Source organism: Ceratosolen solmsi, unplaced genomic scaffold (assembly GCF_000503995.2).
Source record: "Ceratosolen solmsi marchali unplaced genomic scaffold, CerSol_1.0 scaffold1, whole genome shotgun sequence".
Taxonomy (NCBI): domain Eukaryota; kingdom Metazoa; phylum Arthropoda; class Insecta; order Hymenoptera; family Agaonidae; genus Ceratosolen; species Ceratosolen solmsi.
This window is the reverse complement of record NW_011948415.1, coordinates 3,971,464-3,991,637: the sequence shown is the minus strand read 5'-3', so window position 1 is coordinate 3,991,637 and position 20,174 is coordinate 3,971,464. Positions and strand designations below refer to the sequence as shown.

Here is a 20,174-nt window from a genome sequence, read left to right as displayed (position 1 = left end):
CCTGATACGCACAGTGAATATTTGCAACAGTTTATAACACACTTTTACAGAAACATAATCAAATTAGTAGATCGAGCAATGAAGAAAGAAGATAGTTCGGCTCAAGGACAAATTATTACGGAAATTCTTCAACACCTACACGCCTGCAATAATTCTGTTAGAGTAAGTTTGTTTTTAATACAGAATTTAATTTAACTTTACATTATGATAAAAGAAGTAATATGATTGTATAATAGTTTGACTATTGCATTTGATATCTTGAAAATGTTTACAAATATATCATATCAAATAACAATTTTAAGATTTGCAATTAAAAATAAAAAAAAAAAAAAAAAACGAGAAAAAAAAAGAAAAGAAAAAAAGATGTTGTATTAATTTCACAGGTTTTTTACGGGCGCGAAGACAGTTTAGATAAAATTGAAAATTACATGTTGGGAAATAGTGATAAGCCTTTGGTATTATATGGCGAAGGTGGTTGTGGAAAAACCTCCCTTTTAGCTAAAAGCGCCGGACTTGCGAATACCGTTTGGTTACCGGGCAAGAAACCAGTGAGTATTATTCGATTTCTTGGCACAACACCCGATAGCAGTGCTTTGACGCCAACATTAATATCGATTTGTCAGCAGGTAATGATACAATTTCAATTTTTAGGTTTAACCATTTAATTTTTAATTACTTTTGCCGGATATTAAATTTCTTACGATTATCGCTCCAAATGTCAGATCAGATATCCAATAAGATCAGAACATTTTTGCACAAGTGATATTTTTTATTTATTTATCGTTTGATGAGAATGTAATGTTTTTATATTGGATTAAAGATATCATACTTTCAATGAGAGTTTTGAAAATCAATAAAATAGAAAGTTTCCTATTAAGCAGCGAGTAGTAAATTTCTGAATTATCATTATTTAAGTAAAAATAAAAAGAACTCAATTTTTTGAAAACATTCTTTTTTTTCCCATTTTCAAGATAGCCGACAAAAATCATGTTGGCTATTAAATAGAGAAATGCAAAAATCAATTTTAAACCTCGTATTGCCAAATTAAATACACTTTTAATTTCTTTAATTTTCAAACGTTGAAAAGTATCTTATTAACTCTTTAAATGATAATGAAATTAATAAAATTGATCAAATTATGTTTTATCGTTTATATTTATCATTTTACGTGTTAAAAAGCATATACAGATTTTTTTTTTGAAATGAAAATTGGTTAATACGTATCGATGAATGAAAGATTATTTAGCACTTTGCAATGGATAATCGTTTAAAAAAAAAAAAAAAATTCTCTCTAGATTTCCTACAACTACATGATACCTTTCGAAAACATCCCAGATGATTTAGTACCTCTGACGGCGCACTTTAAGCATTTGTTAACGCTTGCAACCGTGGAACAACCAATTCTTCTATTTCTCGATAGCGTAGATCAATTAACTGGCGTTCAGGGCAATAAATTGTCCTGGCTACCCACACGGTTACCAGTAAATACAAAAATGATACTCTCATGCGCCGCTGAAGAATCTAATCCAGTTACATCAAGGGATTATTATTTATTAAGGCGAATGATCGATACGGATGAAAGTTTTATCGAAGTTACTGCTCTAGGGGAGGATTTGGCAATGGATATCATTAGGTAACTCACTAGTTCTCCACTCATATCAATTACTCCAATCATTATTTTCAATTTGAAACAAATAAAACTGACTTTTGACATCTGAATTTTTAATAAAAAATGATCTGTCGATAATTTCAAGTTCGAATAATATCACGATTAATCACAATTACTCTCCTACATTGATCTCAGGCCCCTTCGAGCGCTCATTATACCAGTTAGAGAGAGAGAGAGAGAGAGAGAGAGAGAGAGAGAGAGTATAGAATATAAATCAATCATTTTGTGTAACTAGAATGTGGATGAAAACGGCCTGTCGAGACCTGAACAACTACCAATGGCGCCTAGTAGCCAACGCCATATCAAAGTGTTCGTTGCCAATATTCGTAAAGCTCGTGTTTGCGGAAATTTGCCGATGGCGTAGTTACACAAAACCGGCGGACACGCATCTTGCCAACACCGTGATGGATAGCATAATGATGCTGTTCGAGCGTATCGAGAAGCAACATGGCAAGATTTTGGTTTTCCATGCTTTGGCATACATAACTGCCGCAAAATCAGGACTTTCAGAGTCCGAGCTCGAGGATCTTATATCGCTGGATGATAAGGTTCTGGATGACGTTTATCAGTACCACTTGCCTCCGGTGCGTAGAATCCCGCCGCTTCTCTGGACGAGAATTCGTAACGATTTGCCGAATTATCTGAGCGAGCGAGAGGCCGACGGCGTTAGCGTGCTCAATTGGTACCATCGGCAATTCCGCGATGCCGCAAAAGAAAGATATTTCAAAAATATGAATTTGGCCACTTACTTTCACTCGATGATCGCTGATTATTACTTAGGGATTTGGGGCGGCGGCAATCCCAAGCCTTTTAAGTATACGGAAATACAAAGACACAGGCAGGTGCTACGTTTCTTATTTGCATAATTTTTTCTCTTTGCGTTGTAAATTTCATTTTTCATTTCTCTCTCTTTTTTTTTTTTTTTTTTTTTTTTTTTTTCACTTGCTTCACAGCGTGAATCTTTGCTTGGGAAGCTTCTACCGCTAATATGTCTTCTTCAAGGAAATTTGAAAACTATCCGGAAATGACATATTAATATCCTTTACTTTATAAGCAGTAATAATTAATTAAATATTTATAGAAAAGTGAGAATTTTAATTATTTAAATATTTGTAAGAGATAAGGTGTATATCGAAAATTGTTAACTTCCCATCAAAGAATCTAAAATTAATCCTTAAATTTATCTGCTGCTTAAAGCGCATGATTTTCTTATTGCGTTCATTCATCCTCGAGTACGACATAAAAGCGTTATTTAAGCTAATAATTTAATTGTCCAATGTGTTGATTAAAAACAATAATAATAAATTTTATAAACAGATTTAATCTACAAGATAAAGAAGGAGTGGCTGATCGAAAAGTTCCAGAACAACCATTAGCATTCTATTCGAAAGAGGGAAAAATTTCAAGATACAATCTTAGAAAAGTATTTTCAATTTATGCATATAATTTTATTTCTTTAAAATAATAATAATAAAATAATGATAAAAGCAGGTAAATGCTTTGAAAGATCATTGTTAAATATCATTATTAAATGCTATTACACCGTTTTTAGTTTGGCGAGTTACCATATCATTTGATACGAGCACATCGCTTTAAAGATCTTTTTCAACACGTACTATTCAATTACGAATGGTTGCATGCAAAACTTAGTTCCTGTCCTTTGCAAGCAGTGCTTTCGGATTTTGAAGATGCATGTTGCAATATCGATGACCAAAATTTAGTAAGGTAATCCTATAATTATTCGCTAAACGATATAACAATATAACCCAATGTGTTAATAAATTGATAAAATAAAAATATTGAATTAATTATTCGTTGCGTGACTTTCGAGTTTTACTAATTGCGACCGCTTAAATATTATTTAATTGTATAAAATTTTAGAGGAACGAATCGTCTTGCTAAGCACCGTGGAAATTATTGTTTTACGAGAACTATTTAAAAATTGAATTAACTTTTATATGATGAAGCGCATCATTTCCGAAAGGGCCTCTTCAAGATTTCGAAACACAGATATTAAAAGTATTTAAATATATTGTTATGGGTAAGGGACCATTTCCCTTCTCAATTAACTTTATTCATCAATTAACGATTAATTAATGCTTTTCATTATAATTTACAAAAAAAAAAAAATAATAATTAATAATAAAAAAAAAAAATTATTGAAAAAGTATTCATTTTCTATTTTATTTGTGTTTTCTTGAAATCTTGTTAAACTACTTAATCAATAGAATTCTTATGCAATATCGAATTCAAGCCTCAACTCTAATTGACGTAATAATCAAATACAAAAATGTAGAAACGTAGAAAATACATTCTTAATAATAATAGAAAAACAGATAATAATAAATAACGATAGGAAAATTATTATTATTATTATTATTATTATTATTATTATTATTATTATTATTATTCGATAAAATGATGATAATAAGAAATGTCTCTGTCTTATTAATAAAATCAGAGAATTAATGCTGGTAGCCGATGCCTTGCGCTTAGGTGGAGCTATTCTAGGAAGTCATCCGGATATGCTTGCACCTCAGTTAATTGGACGACTATTACCGGAAATTGGAAATAACGTGAACGTGTGGATGTTGTTAAGAGCTTGCGATAGCGACGGGGCTAAAGATTGTGCTTTACTTCCTCTATATCATTGCTTACACACTCCTGGCGGTCCGTTAAAAGTAAGGTTTGGCCTTTCTTCAATATTCTTTTAGATGACGTTTTGAATAATTAATCGTGATTTGCGATAAAACAAAATTATTATATTAAATTGAGAGATTATTGTGTCGAGGGGTGTGCGTAATTAAAAAAAAATTTTTTTTTAAATTATTGGTAAATTGAATGTCTCGACTTTTATATTCATATTATAATAGATAATTCAATATTTATATTATGTCATTACTTTAAAGGCAAATTTAAAAGTTTCTTTAAAAATTCTTCAGAACATATGAATAATTTTGAAATATTTTCTATGTAACGTGTTACCAATATTCCAAATTGGAATGTATCAATTTATCTTGGTTTATTTTTATTATTACTTGTATAGTAATAAATTACATTCTTGTTATATATATATATATATACATATGTATATGTATATATATACATTTTTCTTTTTTTTTCTTTTTTTTTTCATTTTTTTTTTTTTTTAAATTCTCAGTATTCTTTAGAAGGACATCAATTTGCAGTTTTTGGATTTTGTTTGACTTCGGATTATCGTTACGTTCTTTCTATATCAAATAAATTCATTACGTGGGACTTGAGCACGAGTGACATGACGAGAGATGTAAATCCAGGAATAGAAGGAATAATGCAAAAGTTGATTCTTAGTCCAGACAACCGATATGCAGCTGCGTATACAAATAATAATCAAGTAATATCGACTTATTTTAACTATAAAGATAAATAAATATTAATCATTTTGTTTATATTGTGTTTTAGACAGTAGCATTGAATACCCTAACAAGTGAATTTGTTATTATCGACAATCCATTGCCAAACGAGGAGCCAATAAGCGGTATATTTCTCATGAATCATTTTGTCTTTATACATGGAAAAACTCATTGGTATAAATTCGATCTACGCGGGAACCTTCTTGCTTATCATTCTAGCCCAGAAAATACTAATAAATGGTTAATATTAGGTAAATTATGAACTTTACAATGACAATTTAACCTAATTTTATTAATACAATCAAACAATACCAATATTTATCTATATATTAATAATTGAATAGGGAGAACAAAAATCTATGAGAATTTTATAAATTTTGTTTTTCACTTTTTATATACAATCAATATATTGTCGTGAATTTAAATAAAATAGCGTATAATAGGTGTGAGAGAAAAATCTCCAAACTAGGAGCTTCATAAATAAAAATATTTACTTGATTATAAGGTAATGTCGAGTATTAAAAAAAAAAGAATGGCACAATAAAATATCAATTAAAGCTTGGCATATTCAAATGATTTACTATAAGCTAATGAGATTCTATTTTATTTTTTTTATTAATAGAATTAGAATATACAACATTGGAGGATTATAGAATAGTTTTCTGGACTGGAAATCTTGAAAATTCTACAATGTTACTACACACAATCTTAAAGAAAAAACCCTTAGAACCCTTTCAGTTCCATAGGTATAAAATATCTTTGATATAATTTATTAGCATTAAATGAATTTTTTGTTTCCTTTTAATATTCGAAATTTCTACAATCATACGTAATATTTAATTTTCAAATTTTTCTATTCCTCTAAACGATGTATAAGCAGTAAACATTTTATTTGCTTATTAAATTTTCTATTTACTTAAAATATAATCAATCAAATAACTATTTCAATCATTTGAAAAGGTATTCTGACGTAATGAAATTTGTATTTAACTAAAAAATGTAATAAAACACAATTATTTTATTTTGTTTAAATGAACATAGAATGTTATTTCGACTTTAAACAAGATTGTTGTGATAATATTTATGAAAAATTACATTTAATTCTGTTAATTGAAACAAAGTGCGATGGTCATGGCAAAGGATAAAAATACATTGTACGCGTGTACAACCGAACATTTTTATCAAGTATCAAAATATACAATTGAAGAAACATTTTCATGCTGGAAGAAAGAGCTGGATTTGCCTAGAACACATAACGACGAGGCTGAGTATTTGTTGCAATTGAAACTGAATAAAGAAGAAGACACGTTATTAGCAACTACAGGAAATGGCTTTATAGTTTGGTTGTTAAAAGAGCAAAGAGACGCAATGGTTTTAATGCTTCCAAATGGGGTAAGAAATATAAGTACTAGGTTGATGTGCTCAAATTCAATTATGATTAGTAATAATAAAGATTATGCAGTTGCCGGAGTGAGGTAAGAGTTTTATATCAATGGAAGAAAAATCATTAAAGAAAAGCAGCTGTCAATTAATTTTTTGTATTTAGAAAAAGCTTGTATGTCTGGAATTTTCAAACATTAGAATTAGTGAAAATTTTGGATGCACATTTTGCTCGAATTATCCAACTGGAGGCACTTACAATAGGCAATTGGAACAGTGTCATAACATCTAGTATTGATAGAAGTGTAAAAGTGTGGAATATTAATAATATATTTGAACAAGTTCATGTCATTGACAGGCATGAGTTGCAAATCGATTCACTTAGGTAAATTATACATAAGTTTTATTTTAATATGAGAAATATAATTGTGCCTAAATTCTTGCAGTTTGGCTGAGCATTGTGACCTTGCAGTCACCGTAACTAGAGGTTGCGTTGGAGTTTGGGACTTAAAGCGTGGAAAACTAATTTCTCAATTAGCCGATAGTCCATTAGGAGCTATTGTCACCCATGCTAGTATAACTCATGATGGAAAGCAAGTGCCGATTAAGTACTCTTTCAAATTTTATTAATAGTCTTTAATTCCTTAAACAATTGTTTCAGATATATCATATCGATTGAATCGGGAAACGTTTTAATATGGAATCGCATTACAGAACAAGTACTGTTTAGAGAAAAACAACCAGATGTGAGACAATTGATGCTCCTGCATGATGGTTCAAAATTTGCTGTTGTATCTAGACCAAATAATCCTCCTGGAGTTGAATCGATCAAAACAACAGCGACTTTCATTATGAGAACTGTTCCAGGTATTTTAACACACATTTTTTTTTTAAATAGAACTTATAAAATTAAATTACCTGAAACTTAATTTAAAATATATTGATTTTAACTTTTTACTATTTTGTCAGATGGAACTATACTATTTACTTTTGAATATCCCGTAAGAAGTAATACTGGTATACCATTTAGAGAAACCGCTATAACATACGATGCCAATTATCTTGTTGTCCCAATTGCTGAGAAAAGCGTTAGAGACTGCATCATGATATACAATGCCAAAACCGGTATGAATATAAGCAAAATCCCAATAAAATTACCAGGATTTAAGGTCAATAATTTTTATAATCGTTTCAATAATCTATTAATTATGATAGTATAATAATTTGTTTGAACAATTTGACATTAAAGGATATTATTTGCATTGTACCTATGCCAAACAAGACACAATGGGTCGGCGTTATCGGCTCTGATAAAGGTACTATTTTAGATATTATTAAGAAGAAAATAATTAGATCTATTCCAAAATGGAGTGGTAATATAAGTAAAGATGGTAAATATACCTTGTATGCTCCTAGTAGGTAATAAAAATATTAACATAGTTAAATTTTATAAAAATTAAACAATTAAGACAAATTTATATACTGATTTAATTAAATTTGTTAATTTAGAGGGGGTTTACAACTGATTGAACTGAGAAAAGGTACCACCGTTAAAACATATATACCAAAAGTAGCAGAAGGAGTTTTTACAATTATGTCAATGTTTAATAGAACGGATGAATACGTACTTTATTATCACAGTGGACGAAAAACTATAAGAGTGTTTAGGTAAGAAATAAGTTAAACACAATTATTAGATAAAAGTAATAATAATATCGTGGTAAATAAGATAGTTGATTTAATTTAAAAAAAATTAAACAGATCCTCTGATTGTGAATTAATTGCAAACTATCGAGTACAAGCTGAATTAAGTGCAATTGATAGTACCAACGATGGCAGAAGTATAGTCTTAGGAACCGTAGATGGTTGTGTATATGTACTTGCCATAGCAGATACGCAAAAATCAGAAATGCAAGATTATCTCGCAAATTTACCTTCGCGTGACGAAAAGGTTAGTGAAATGGGGTTATTGTATTGAAAATTACATTGTTATATTAAAAAATGATAATTTTTTCAATGCCAAAAAATGCATTTGGCTTAAAGGCCTAGATTTCAAAAAAATTTCTAAAAAAAAATGATAAATTAATATAATAAATATTGATATAAAAGAATAAAAACAAACCTAATTTTTGGTTAGCTTTCCGGCGTGAGAGAAAACGCCGATTTTAAATCTCTGGCAGCATGTTATGAGTATTATAAGCGTTATATTTTTGTCGATATTTTCTACATTTTTCACTTTCACCAATATTTAAATGTTAATTTTGTAAAATTGAACAATATTTGTGAAATGCGCGAAAACTACGGAAATACAGGTAAAGGGTTTTTCGACCTCTATCGATATATATCTAATTCAGATAACACTAGAGATAATTGTATCTTTACGGTAAATACGCATGTGGGATATTAAATTACTTAAAATTATGAACGAATAATATGAAAAAAAAAGTAAAATCTACTTTGGTATAAAGCAATACATTTGTTTACGTAATGGAATTTATGATTAAATTTTCTAGTTGTAAAGATAATTCAGATAACTTTATCTGTATTATCGATAATGCATTTGCCATTCGATCATTAGTTATTTTCATTTAAATAATCATCTATTTCCTTCAAATAATTAGTTAAATGAAATACCTTTGGCAAGCATAATTCAAAAATGGTGTAAAATTACATTGTTCATAGTTGTTTTATAATTGAAAACACTTAAATATCGAATGCATTTAACTGATTCGATATATCGCCGCGATCGATCTGTAAATACCGTCTCTAATCTAATTAGTAAACTTGCAAAGTTAGAGGCAAAAATTTAAATAATTTCAATTAACAGCTTATTATGATTCTATGATTCTGGATATTATAAAAAAGCCATATTTATGAAATTTTACTTGAATATTTTCACCTACGATAATCTCAATTTTATGTAAAAGAAAGTATTATAATGAACAACAATTTCACAAAATATTTATTTTATACGTAAAAATTAAACAACAATAAATATATTATGGCCAATAAACAATTAAATTTTGTTTCCAAATAGATCTAATATTATCAGTTACTTTCTTGTAAAAGTACACGGTTACATTTTACAAAACTTTGTCCGAGTACAGAATATTTATATTAATAAAATTATAACGTTAACAGTCATCTATAATTTATATTTTACATTGCAAATTCGTCTTTAAAAGCAAATCGATTAACAATATAGAAATTGATGAAACAGTATTCTATATGCATTTCAAATCTTTTAATTATCTAATAATTCTAAATGGAATTGCACTTTCATCGAATTATATTACAAATTATTAAAAATTGGGTTATAAGAATAAATCGATATACTCTATGGCATCACATAAAAATACTTGGGAAAACCAACGACAAAATCCGTATAAAAATTGCACAAAATATTTAAAAAATACTGTTTTCCATTGTTTATGATGAAAAAGACGTAGTAGCCTCCTCATTATATAATAGAATTATATAAAAGAATCAAATTGTATAGGAATTGTATAAAAGTATCTACGTAATTAATTTAATATTAATGTTTTTGAAAGTACATTTAAGTGAGAAAAATCTATAGAATGAGTGCAATAAATGTTAGAGTATAAATAAATTGATTATTCTCACAAAATTAATAGAAAATATTGAAATTCCAACGTAGTAAGAGATATTATTTCTTATTTTTTTAAACCACCAACTTAATAGGGTCCAAAGGATGTTTATTTTGTATTTAAATTTTTATTCTCGACTGTCCAAGCGTCATTCTCTACCTTCTTTTGTGCGTAACGAAAAAAATCCTCACCAAAAGTCTTATAACGTTAATTGCATTTTAAATTGTAATTTCGTTGCCACCACTTACTTAAAGCAGTATAACAATTTTTCAAATTCATGTTATATTTTGTTGTATTAAATAATATTACACTTTTTTTCTTTTTCTTTTTTTTTTTAAACTATAAGCATAAATTATTTTGTTGTTTTTATTGTAAGTATAAATAAATATAAAATAAGCATTATGATCAATTAATTTTATTATATACGTTTTATATAATTCATTTATCATATTCATTGCTATTTTTCATCTTTATTTTGTTTTTAATATCAAACGATATTATAATAAATACAAATAATTCTTTATACATTAAAATTAAGGAGCTATTCAATTGATAGATTTAATAGCTTTATATTAATGCTGATAATTTCCAGACAACAAATAATAATTCTCTAGATCGTCTAATTATCTTTTGGACAAATCAGTATTCCACCGATTTTCAAACCCGCGCGAAACTTATGATGTTTATAATCCAAATTTTAATTTCAAAATAGACTTATTATTATACAAGTGTACTTTCATTATTAAAATTTAGAATACAGTCTAATTTAATTATTGTATAATTTACAGACGCAATTACCAATTTTTTACATTATCCAGTATATTAAGATTTATAAATAATCTAAATAAATTAATAGTCATTTTAAGCATACTTTAAAATTATTAAAAACAAAATATTGCAATTTCAAATGTCTTTTAATTAAAGGATTTTAATTCGTGATATATGTTGTTTATGCTTATAATGCATAACCAATAAAATCTGAATTATCTATCTTTTTTACTGCTCTGATAACGATTTCATAACTACGTTTTATTTTACAGTGGAAAAAACGTATGGAAAAGCAACGGGCAGTGATAAAGTTCAAAGCAGCTGCTCGAATTGCTTGCGTTACACATGAGTTAACAAATATTGTAAGAATAGAAAATACGTCCAATTTATCTAGTCAAGATGATGAGAATAAAGAAAACATAAATTAAATTAACCAATATAATGTATAGAAATAATGTATACATATAAATTTGAAAAATAAAGAGAAACAATATGACTTTCGATATGAGGGGCTTCAAATAAAGAATCAAAAGATAAAAGGTTTAATCGAGGTTTATGGAATTTATATTACATTTTTCTGTCTTTTTTTATTTTAGATTAAATGTATTCATAAACGTTTACATTCTTTCGCATTTACTTTTTCTACTTTTATCCTTGTTTTCTCATCTTCGTTTTCTTTGTTTTCTTGTAGTTGTTTTTAACTCATTTTCTCATTTCTCTCTCTCTCTCTTTCTTTCTTTCTTTCTTTCTCTCTCTCTCTCTCTCTCTCTCTCTCTCTCTCTCTCTCTCTCTCTCTCGCTCTCTCGCTCTCTCTGTCTTTCACCATAAATGTTTCAGTTTTCTCAGACATTCTCAAGTGATAGGAGGCACGGGGCGCATTTATTCTCATTACTAAAGCAACACTGCGTGTTTTTATCTTTTTGTCTTTAAATTAATAAATGACGATTGTTGCACTAAACATCCTACCCTTGCATAGGCTGAAATGGGCTTACGCACTCTCCTAGGTACTGCTGTGTCTCACCTGCACAAGGGCAATTTAACTTTTCAACAATTATTTATTTCTCAAACGCTCTTATAAGTGCAAAATGCACCTCGTGCCTAGACACAGGCGTGGCGGAGTCCAATGGATCGTTTCCCTTCATTTATTCTCCAAGTTTTCCTCCTTTTTTTTTCGCTTCTTCATCTTTATTCTCTCAATTTTTCCTATCGAATTTGGTAAACCAAGTAATTTAACGAGCTCCGATGCGAAGCTTCGCCAATGACATTCAGGTGGTCAACGATGATTTAATAACAGCTGACTCTTATATCTCATTAGATCATATTTTTCATTTCCTATTTTACCTGAATTCTTAATGATCTTTAAACAACTACTATACGCATTTTTCCGTAACAATGTACAACTAAAACTAGCAAACACGCCTGCTTCAGCACTTATACACATATGATCGTATATCGCCGACTTGTTGAGAACCTCTATTGGATCTACTTTGTGTCAAAGTCAAGTTCTCATTAGCTAAAAAATTATTGTTTAATTCTTGACAGTTTTTTATTGCATTATGATGGTTTCTGGTATTGTTGATTGTGCTCACAATGCTCTATGCTTAATTAGCCGTACGATCAAAATGCAACATAGAATACACTGTGACTCTAAATAGGCTCATTATTAAAGTTGTTAATTCATTCATAATTTTTTTGGTAGACTACTTTCAGTATTTCTTTTTTTTTTATTCTTTTTAATCTTGTAGATAATTTGCTCCTTTTTCTCGTACTTTCCATAAATATAATTAACACAACAAAAAGTGTGTCGGCTCTTTTTCTATGGCGTATAATTTATTTCCTATTGCGTGCTGTTGCCTTTTTGTGTTTGCTGTTGTGATTGCGATGGTTGATCTTTTTGTAGTGATTCTGCAGCTGCTGTATCTCGCATATGTTTTTCAACCTAAATAAACATAATGAACAGTAGCATTACACTATAAATATTTCGATGGAAAATTCGAGAATCATAATGATCTTTACGACGTGCTAACTACAGCGAGCTCAATTTCGATATTTATTATCATTTTAATTTAAAAAATTAACAAAAACTTTTATAAAACGTACTTTCCTTAAATTAATACAAAAATTTTCAATACTACAAGTAATACAAGTAGCAAAGCAAATTTGAAGAAATTTGCAATAAACCGGCTCTATTATCGACGTAATCGAACATTGGTATTATTCAAAATTTGGAATGAAAATTGTAGAAATGGTAACGTTGTTAAAAGCTATTACTTGGATAATATAAAATCGATCGTACGTAAATTATTGCGACTGTCTCATTATATTTTATTGTATTCAAGCTAATTAAATTTGGTGCTAGTTAAATTTAAAAATAATTTCCCACCCGCTTGGCGTGGACTAAGAATTTATTATTTGTTTTGAATATTTTTGTCGCTAATCTCTTAAAATTCGAATCGTCGAATTAAAAACTATTCCTCGTTACTGGATATTGCAGTTAATTTTTATAAATACTTACATTCATTTACAAGATAAAAGAGATAAACGATTCTCACCACTTTCTTTATATGAGTGAACGCCTTATCGTCCGAGTTGCCTTGAACATTTTCAATTTTATATGGAGGTATAATGGTGACTTTATCCCAGACGACTATATTAGGTCCATTCCATGTGATTTCATTAATGGTCTTAGAGATGGCAATGAAAAGTTTCTGTCCCTCGGGCGACACTCCGGCCTGCAGAGCCTTTACCATTCTCTTCTTCTCTTCGATCTGATTACGCACTCTTGTATTTAGCCTCTGCAGATTAAGACTCTGTGGTGGCTCGCTCGTCGTTGGACTAACTTCCTTCTTTACCTGCACATCGGACACCAGTGACAAATTTACTATGTGAACGTCGTTTAACGAAGCTCTGCCACACGACGACGGGCATTCTGCATTTCAAACATTCTTGTTAAGGAATAATAGCTACGTGCACATGTGTCTTTAAAACGCTCTGAAATAGGGAGAGGGAGGAAAAAAAATGACATGATCCACCAGATGGGTTGGTCGAATAAAAAGAAGCGTTGACGCTAAAATAAGAACCGCAAAGAATGCGCCAAGGGTCGGCTTATGCGGCCAGGAAGAATACGACGTAATAACCGTATCCGAGTACTTGATCGAGCCTACAGAAAGGGATAAATTAACCTGACTTTCTGGGCGGGTGCCATGAAAACGTCCATATCCCATCCGTGGCTCGAGTCGAGCACGCGGCCGATCGACGGTCCCGTCGCGCAGCTCCTAGTCGCCGGATGGAAAATTAAGGAGTCGGTGGTCATTCGTAAGGGAGAAAAGGCCCAGGGGTCGCAGTTATTTACATCGGTCGCGCCGACGACACAATCGAGTGGACACACAGAGACACACGGGGGCAGCGAGAGGAGCTGCGGTTGAGACGAGTTTGGGCGCGCAAAGTGCCCTTGTTACGAGCACCCGACCCAAGCGCTAAATCTTTTAAAAGGATACTCAATATCAACATCTTCGTCTGCTGATCGAACGCCAGTACCTCGCCTTCGATCTCCTTGTCATAACAGGTTTTACATGCCACGGTACTCCCAATGCTGAAGTAATCGCTGACGCCGGCCATTTTTCACTACAGACAGTGCCTGCGAAACGCTGCCGCCACCTGACGGTACGTACCCTCTCTTTCGAGCCGCCTCTCCTGCCCCCACCCGACGCCGCAGCCGCTGCCACCGCCACCGGCACCACCACCACCGCCGCCACCACCACCACCACCGCCGCAAAATCAGCTACGCGCTCTCGCTCTCTCGCACGTACGCACGCACGCACGCACGCTCTCTCTCTCTCTCTCTCTCTCTCTCTCTCTCCCCCACTCAATCTGTCTGCCCCACGCTGCACAGCTCGCACGAGAGGTCGAGTCACGAGCGAAGCGCCCTACGCTGGCGTCCCTCGGCGATCGTTTCGTCAAGCTCGTACTTGTAGCTTCGCACTGCAGGTAACTACAGGATCGACCACCTTGGGACGCGCATCGCTCGCTAACTCGAGCCGGCTTTATGCAACGTACGTCGCCGTCGCTACCGCCGCCGCCGCCGCCGCCGCCGCCACCGCCGTTGCCGCCGCACGTACGCGAGCCCAATGATAAAGCCGTCACGTTATGTAGGTTGTTGTCCTGTCAGTCAGTAGCCTCGGTGTTTGCTTATGATCCAATCGCTGATAAATGCCCGAGTGGGATTCATTGTTAATGTGTTCTGACGTCGAATGCCCGTATCTTTCCAGGAATGCTCGCTTAAAAGTCGTAAAGCATCGACATTACTAAATAACGTTCCGTAAATTATTGTGCAATGCATCGTCGGCCTTCGTAACAAGCTGCGACGAAAATTTTTGCTCTCTTATAATGTAATGGGTGTTGTGTGAGGAAAGTGCTCCTTGGCTCACCCGACGACCTTCAAACGTTTCGCACACTTTCGAGTACACTCGACGGAATCGTCTATTTTCACCTGAAAAAAATATTCAAGCCAATTGCCGCCTAAATTTATCCTGACGATGGCATTCTAATGCTGGACCATCGAGTACTCAAGCTCCATATTACGTCGGATGGATGCCTTTGGATAGACAAACTCGTAGCCCCGTTAATGAGGGATTTTGTGAAACGTTATTACGCGAACCTTACCTCCTCGCCCTCTCTATCGAGATTAATAAATTTACTCTATTTACGTAACAGACCGATAGGTTATCGTAATTGCTTGTAAATTGTCTAAGCGTACAAGAATTTTGATATTTTTTATGACTACTATTCGTTAGTAAGTTACCATGCTCGCGACAAAATTCTTGGGGATTTATATATTTTTGTAGATAATTTGCAAAAAATTAATGCACATTGGTGTATATAGAACTTTGTGCTTAAACCGATATAGACAAGTACTACATTATAAGAATATTTTTTATAATCAGTCCTCATTTTTTTATAATCTAATGCGTAGTTCGTATCATTATATAATTTGTAATGATAATCACTTGATAATAGGTGGTATCGTATAGAAGAAAAGCTTAAAAAAAAAAAAAAAAAAAAAAAAAAAAAAAAAAAACATGTTGTTTTATATAACTAAGCGGAATAAATGTAAATTATATTATACGATTAATATTATAATATTGTACTTTAACTAATACTACTATAATATATGGGAATATACAAGGGATATGGCATCTTCTCTGAACTTGAAACTTTTGTCAATCTTTTATTGGAATATTTTTAATATTAAGTACTGAATTATTAAATTAAAAACAAATATTATAATTCGACTATTAGCATTGACAAAAAGAAAAAAAAAAAAAAAAAAAAAACTAAATTACTATTGAATGAAATGTAATAATTTTATTAAACGAAACCGTAAATATTATCGCGATTAACATTCAATAGGCTTTAAAAATTTATTCGTAATATCTATTTAACTATTTCACCAAATATTTTTTTGCCTTTTTAATAAATAGGGGCTACAACCTTTAGATAAGAACAATTAACGTAAATAGATAAATAAATGATGTAGAATAGCCTATTAAATCTATAAAGTGTAAATGCGCTCGTAAGCATATTATCCAAGTACGTTAAAATAATAAAATAGTGAAAGGTATCTTAAGCAAAATTAGAAATCTAAATATTAAATTACCCTTAATGAATGTTTTTCGTGTCGTTAAAATAAATATCCGTTAACGAATTACAGGTTTACAATTAAGAGAGATAGATATGAATGACATTGACCATGTGGGATGCTGCATTTATGGGAAAAACAAAAATATAAATACAACTACTTAACAACGAGACAAATTATCTCTATGCTGATGATTCGTTTTATCAATGATGTATTATCACTTATTATGATTATTGTTATTAAAGGTCAATAATCAATAATGGCACAAATAACCGACAAATTCTCGTTGACTTGGATAATAGAAAAAACAACAATAATAATAATAATAATAATAATAGTAGTAGTAGAGATATTCGAGCTACTACTGTACATAGCTATTGACAATCACAAAAATAGACTCGTTGCTGATCTAATAAATGGACACTTAAATCATACTAGGAATTACACGTACTTGTTTCATATCTTACGATATGTACGAAAAAAATTTGGTTTATTTTATGTAGAGTTTCATTCTAGCTTCTAGTATACACATGTACAGCATAAATACAAAAATATAATTCCCGATATTTTGTATAAAAGAAAGAATATTAAAATTTGATGTAAAAATTCTATCCGCATTAAATTTCACAATAAAAACATCGAACAAGAGAAGAAATAGATATAATAAAATATTTTTCAGATAATCGTTAAAATACTTAATTTAATTTAACTTTAATTCGATATCATCTATTCTATATAATATATCGAGGGATGTTTGCTTCCTCTTAATAAATTGGAGATTCTTTTCTAATCTAAATCGAATTTTTTTTAATTTTTTTTTTTTTTTTTTTTTTTTTATTATTTATTTTCGAACGCGTCAAGTGAAAAATATTATTGATGATATTATATTTAGAAATGGACGGTTAGAAATAAATTATTTTCACAGTTCTCAATTGTCCCTTATTTAATTTACGTATCGAAAATATTATTAGCATTTTTACAAGAGAATGAGAAGAGAACACTTATATTGTAATGAAAGTAAAATTATTTCGAATTTTAATAAAATACCCATGGTCCACATTATGTCCACTGAAAACTCCTCGCAAATTTCGTTATATAAAATCGGTAGCAAATTTCAAGTTTGTTTTATCTTCCGTTGCCTAACGACAGACAATCAAAAAAGAAAGTACAATTTTTTACTGAAAAAGAAATAAGATTTTTTATTTAGACCAACAGCAGTAACAACGCAGAATACAATTACTAATTTATCAGTTTGTTGGATGGATTACGTAAACGTTCTTTTGAGTTTTGACATTAGATATTTGTAGATACTAATTAATATTAAGTTTCATATAATTAATTAACTAAACTAATTACTTATTAATTATTCACTATCTCACAAAAAGTTAAAAATAAAACTTCACTTTAGCATTGTTATAATTTTTAAATTACTTTTTCTAATAATCCAATAGAACTTTTAATCATAAAATTACGATTAAGGGATTATAATTAAACGCGAGTGAATTTTGTAAGCTAAATTAAGTTACTTATGCAACATATATTTTAATGAATAATCAATGACGAGAAAAAGAACTTTAATTATTTCACATATCGAAACTACACTTAACGATATATTAAATGTTTATTATTGTTGGAAAATGATCTCATTGACCAAATGAAATAATCTAAAACGATAGTCTTTAAACTTTCTTTTTAGAGCATTAATAAATAAACATATACATCTCCATTTTATGAAAATTCATTATCATCGTTTCACTATAGAGTTTAATATTAATTAGTTTTTATTTAAATACTTTTCAATTGAGAGCAATTTCATTATAAAATAAATAAGAATTTTCAATTATTCATCAATTGTTTTCGTAGTTTAAGACAAGTTGATAAAAACACTGAATTTAAGTTTTTTTATTTTTATAAATATAATGAATAGAAAAAAATAGTTATAAATCTAGTTATAAATATAGTTAAGCATATCGAAAATGGGAATGGATTGCAAAAGAATTAATGATCGATGGCCTTGAAGAAGTCAAGTATAATTAAGACAGAAAACGAATTTGTCGGGTTGCAATAAAATATAATATATTTGTATGCTGAAAAGTATGAATAATTAAAAAAAAAAAAAAAAAAAATGTATATAACGTTACATGCTATATAGGCTGCTTCTCCGTGGATGCACAAATGTTATCAATTGTACACAATTTGACAAATTACGCCTCATATTATCAATGTGAAATAGCTAGAAATCTGTATTAGCGTTATCAAAAAAAAAAAAAAAAGTGGACAAAGTGGAAGGTCCAATCGTAAGGAATTAAGAATTGTTTATTTTTCAGAGAGTTCAGAGAAGCAAGAGATTATGTACACAGTTAATGTAATCACTAATCTAACATGAGCATAGTACATTATTCTGTAATTGGAAACAAAGACCATTAATCTATCCTTATCAATTTATCCATACTAATATTTAGAATAATACGATTATCTTGAGCCAAAGTGAGAATCTAGTGGGCGATAAATTTGTTTACAGTTTTATAAAATTATTATTATAAATTATGTTCTCAAATAATATAAATATATAAATGCTTGAAATATTAAGTATACATAACTCGAAAAACTGTTGCAAATATCGTTTCAAACGTACCTTAACCATTTGAAATGATTTAATTAAAGATATTGTTGAAAAATAGTTTAAAAAATCATCGTAAATTTAATGTCAAAGAATATTGTTTGTGTCTTTGCATATTGTAGTTCAACGCTAGTACAAATGACTTTGTTGAATTTATTATTATATTTTACATGATCTTGATTTTACTTTGCTTAATGCGCATTAAGTTAACAACGTCATTATGTCTGAATATTATTATTGATTATTAAGTCATTTTTATTAGAGTGAATAAATCGCCTAGTACTTTCCTACGAAATGCTTGTCGAAATTTGATTGAAAATCTAATCAATCTATCCTTTGATTCGACCGAACTGTTGCATTTGTGTAAATAATAAATTTTCACGCCATTAATATTACGATATTAATGTCGCGCTATACGTGCAAAAAATTGTAATTAAAATTCTAGTCTACATCGTTAGGGACTGGAATAATAAAATTATTAAAATAGCAGAATGTAGGCCTAAATAAAAAAAAAAAAAATATTGCTTACGTCAACTTAGATATTTGCAATCTTTCGTGACAATGTAGTACATTGCGAGTAAATTACACTTGTCGAAGCGAAGCGAAGATGATAAAGGAATTGTGTGGAAGGCAATGATTATTGTATCAGTAAAAAAAATCTCAACCTCGGGGAACAAATTACTATTAAATTATACACCTTTTTCCCCTCGGTTCCGAACAATAAAGCACGCGACAATTAAACAATCTCGGTACGAGCGCTAGATATGCCTGCCTAGGCCTCTCATTAGCCAGCGCAAAAATAATGTAGGGCAAACGATATTCTAAGGATCGGAAAGCCCATGCCACGGGGACTCGTGATAAGCTTCGCATCCTTGGATCGACGGTTGCGAGTTGCCGTTCCCTCGCATAACTCAGGAGCTCCTGTCACCAGTTGCCAAAAGACGCGCGAACTCGCTCGCGTTAATTAGCTATGCGGACGCGTCGGCGCGTGTGCACCGGATAAGAGGACACGAGGCATTTATAGCGGGTAGCCGCCGATGTCGTGGCCAGCCGAATAATAAGTATTCTCGCGGGCTCTTCCGCATGAGGGGCGGAGGCA

General features: G+C 30.8%; 3 protein-coding genes across 3 annotated transcripts in view; 1 reads left to right on the top strand and 2 right to left on the bottom strand.

Annotated features, from left to right (window-relative positions):
- The window catches only part of Nipped-A (Transcription-associated protein Nipped-A), a 29,818-nt gene extending 21,129 nt beyond the window's left edge, over positions 1 to 8,689 (bottom strand). The window contains exon 1 of the mRNA XM_011507664.1: positions 8,564 to 8,689. The gene's annotated coding sequence lies outside the window, so the exon portion shown is untranslated. The remainder of the gene's footprint in view (positions 1 to 8,563) is intronic.
- LOC105359010 (NACHT and WD repeat domain-containing protein 2) overlaps positions 1 to 11,268 on the top strand; it is a 13,823-nt gene extending 2,555 nt beyond the window's left edge. The window contains exons 7-25 of the mRNA XM_011495485.1: positions 9 to 162; positions 384 to 626; positions 1,296 to 1,633; positions 1,905 to 2,507; positions 2,987 to 3,092; positions 3,222 to 3,394; positions 4,131 to 4,350; positions 4,830 to 5,042; positions 5,111 to 5,312; positions 5,684 to 5,807; positions 6,183 to 6,536; positions 6,608 to 6,826; positions 6,888 to 7,034; positions 7,103 to 7,308; positions 7,411 to 7,610; positions 7,691 to 7,860; positions 7,951 to 8,109; positions 8,203 to 8,392; positions 11,090 to 11,268. Of these exons, the coding sequence (XP_011493787.1) occupies positions 9 to 162; positions 384 to 626; positions 1,296 to 1,633; positions 1,905 to 2,507; positions 2,987 to 3,092; positions 3,222 to 3,394; positions 4,131 to 4,350; positions 4,830 to 5,042; positions 5,111 to 5,312; positions 5,684 to 5,807; positions 6,183 to 6,536; positions 6,608 to 6,826; positions 6,888 to 7,034; positions 7,103 to 7,308; positions 7,411 to 7,610; positions 7,691 to 7,860; positions 7,951 to 8,109; positions 8,203 to 8,392; positions 11,090 to 11,245 (4,177 nt within the window). The 3' untranslated portion in view covers positions 11,246 to 11,268. The remainder of the gene's footprint in view (positions 1 to 8; positions 163 to 383; positions 627 to 1,295; positions 1,634 to 1,904; positions 2,508 to 2,986; positions 3,093 to 3,221; positions 3,395 to 4,130; positions 4,351 to 4,829; positions 5,043 to 5,110; positions 5,313 to 5,683; positions 5,808 to 6,182; positions 6,537 to 6,607; positions 6,827 to 6,887; positions 7,035 to 7,102; positions 7,309 to 7,410; positions 7,611 to 7,690; positions 7,861 to 7,950; positions 8,110 to 8,202; positions 8,393 to 11,089) is intronic.
- Positions 11,269 to 12,501: 1,233 nt separating this feature from the next.
- On the bottom strand, positions 12,502 to 14,504 carry LOC105368611 (protein LSM12 homolog). The gene is made up of 3 exons (XM_011507663.1): positions 14,315 to 14,504; positions 13,370 to 13,746; positions 12,502 to 12,756 (listed from the first exon to the last, which is right to left on the bottom strand). The coding sequence occupies exons 1-3, from the start codon at positions 14,433 to 14,435 to the stop codon at positions 12,655 to 12,657; spliced, it is 600 nt and encodes a 199-aa protein (XP_011505965.1). The 5' UTR covers positions 14,436 to 14,504; the 3' UTR covers positions 12,502 to 12,654.
- Positions 14,505 to 20,174: the final 5,670 nt, after the last annotated feature.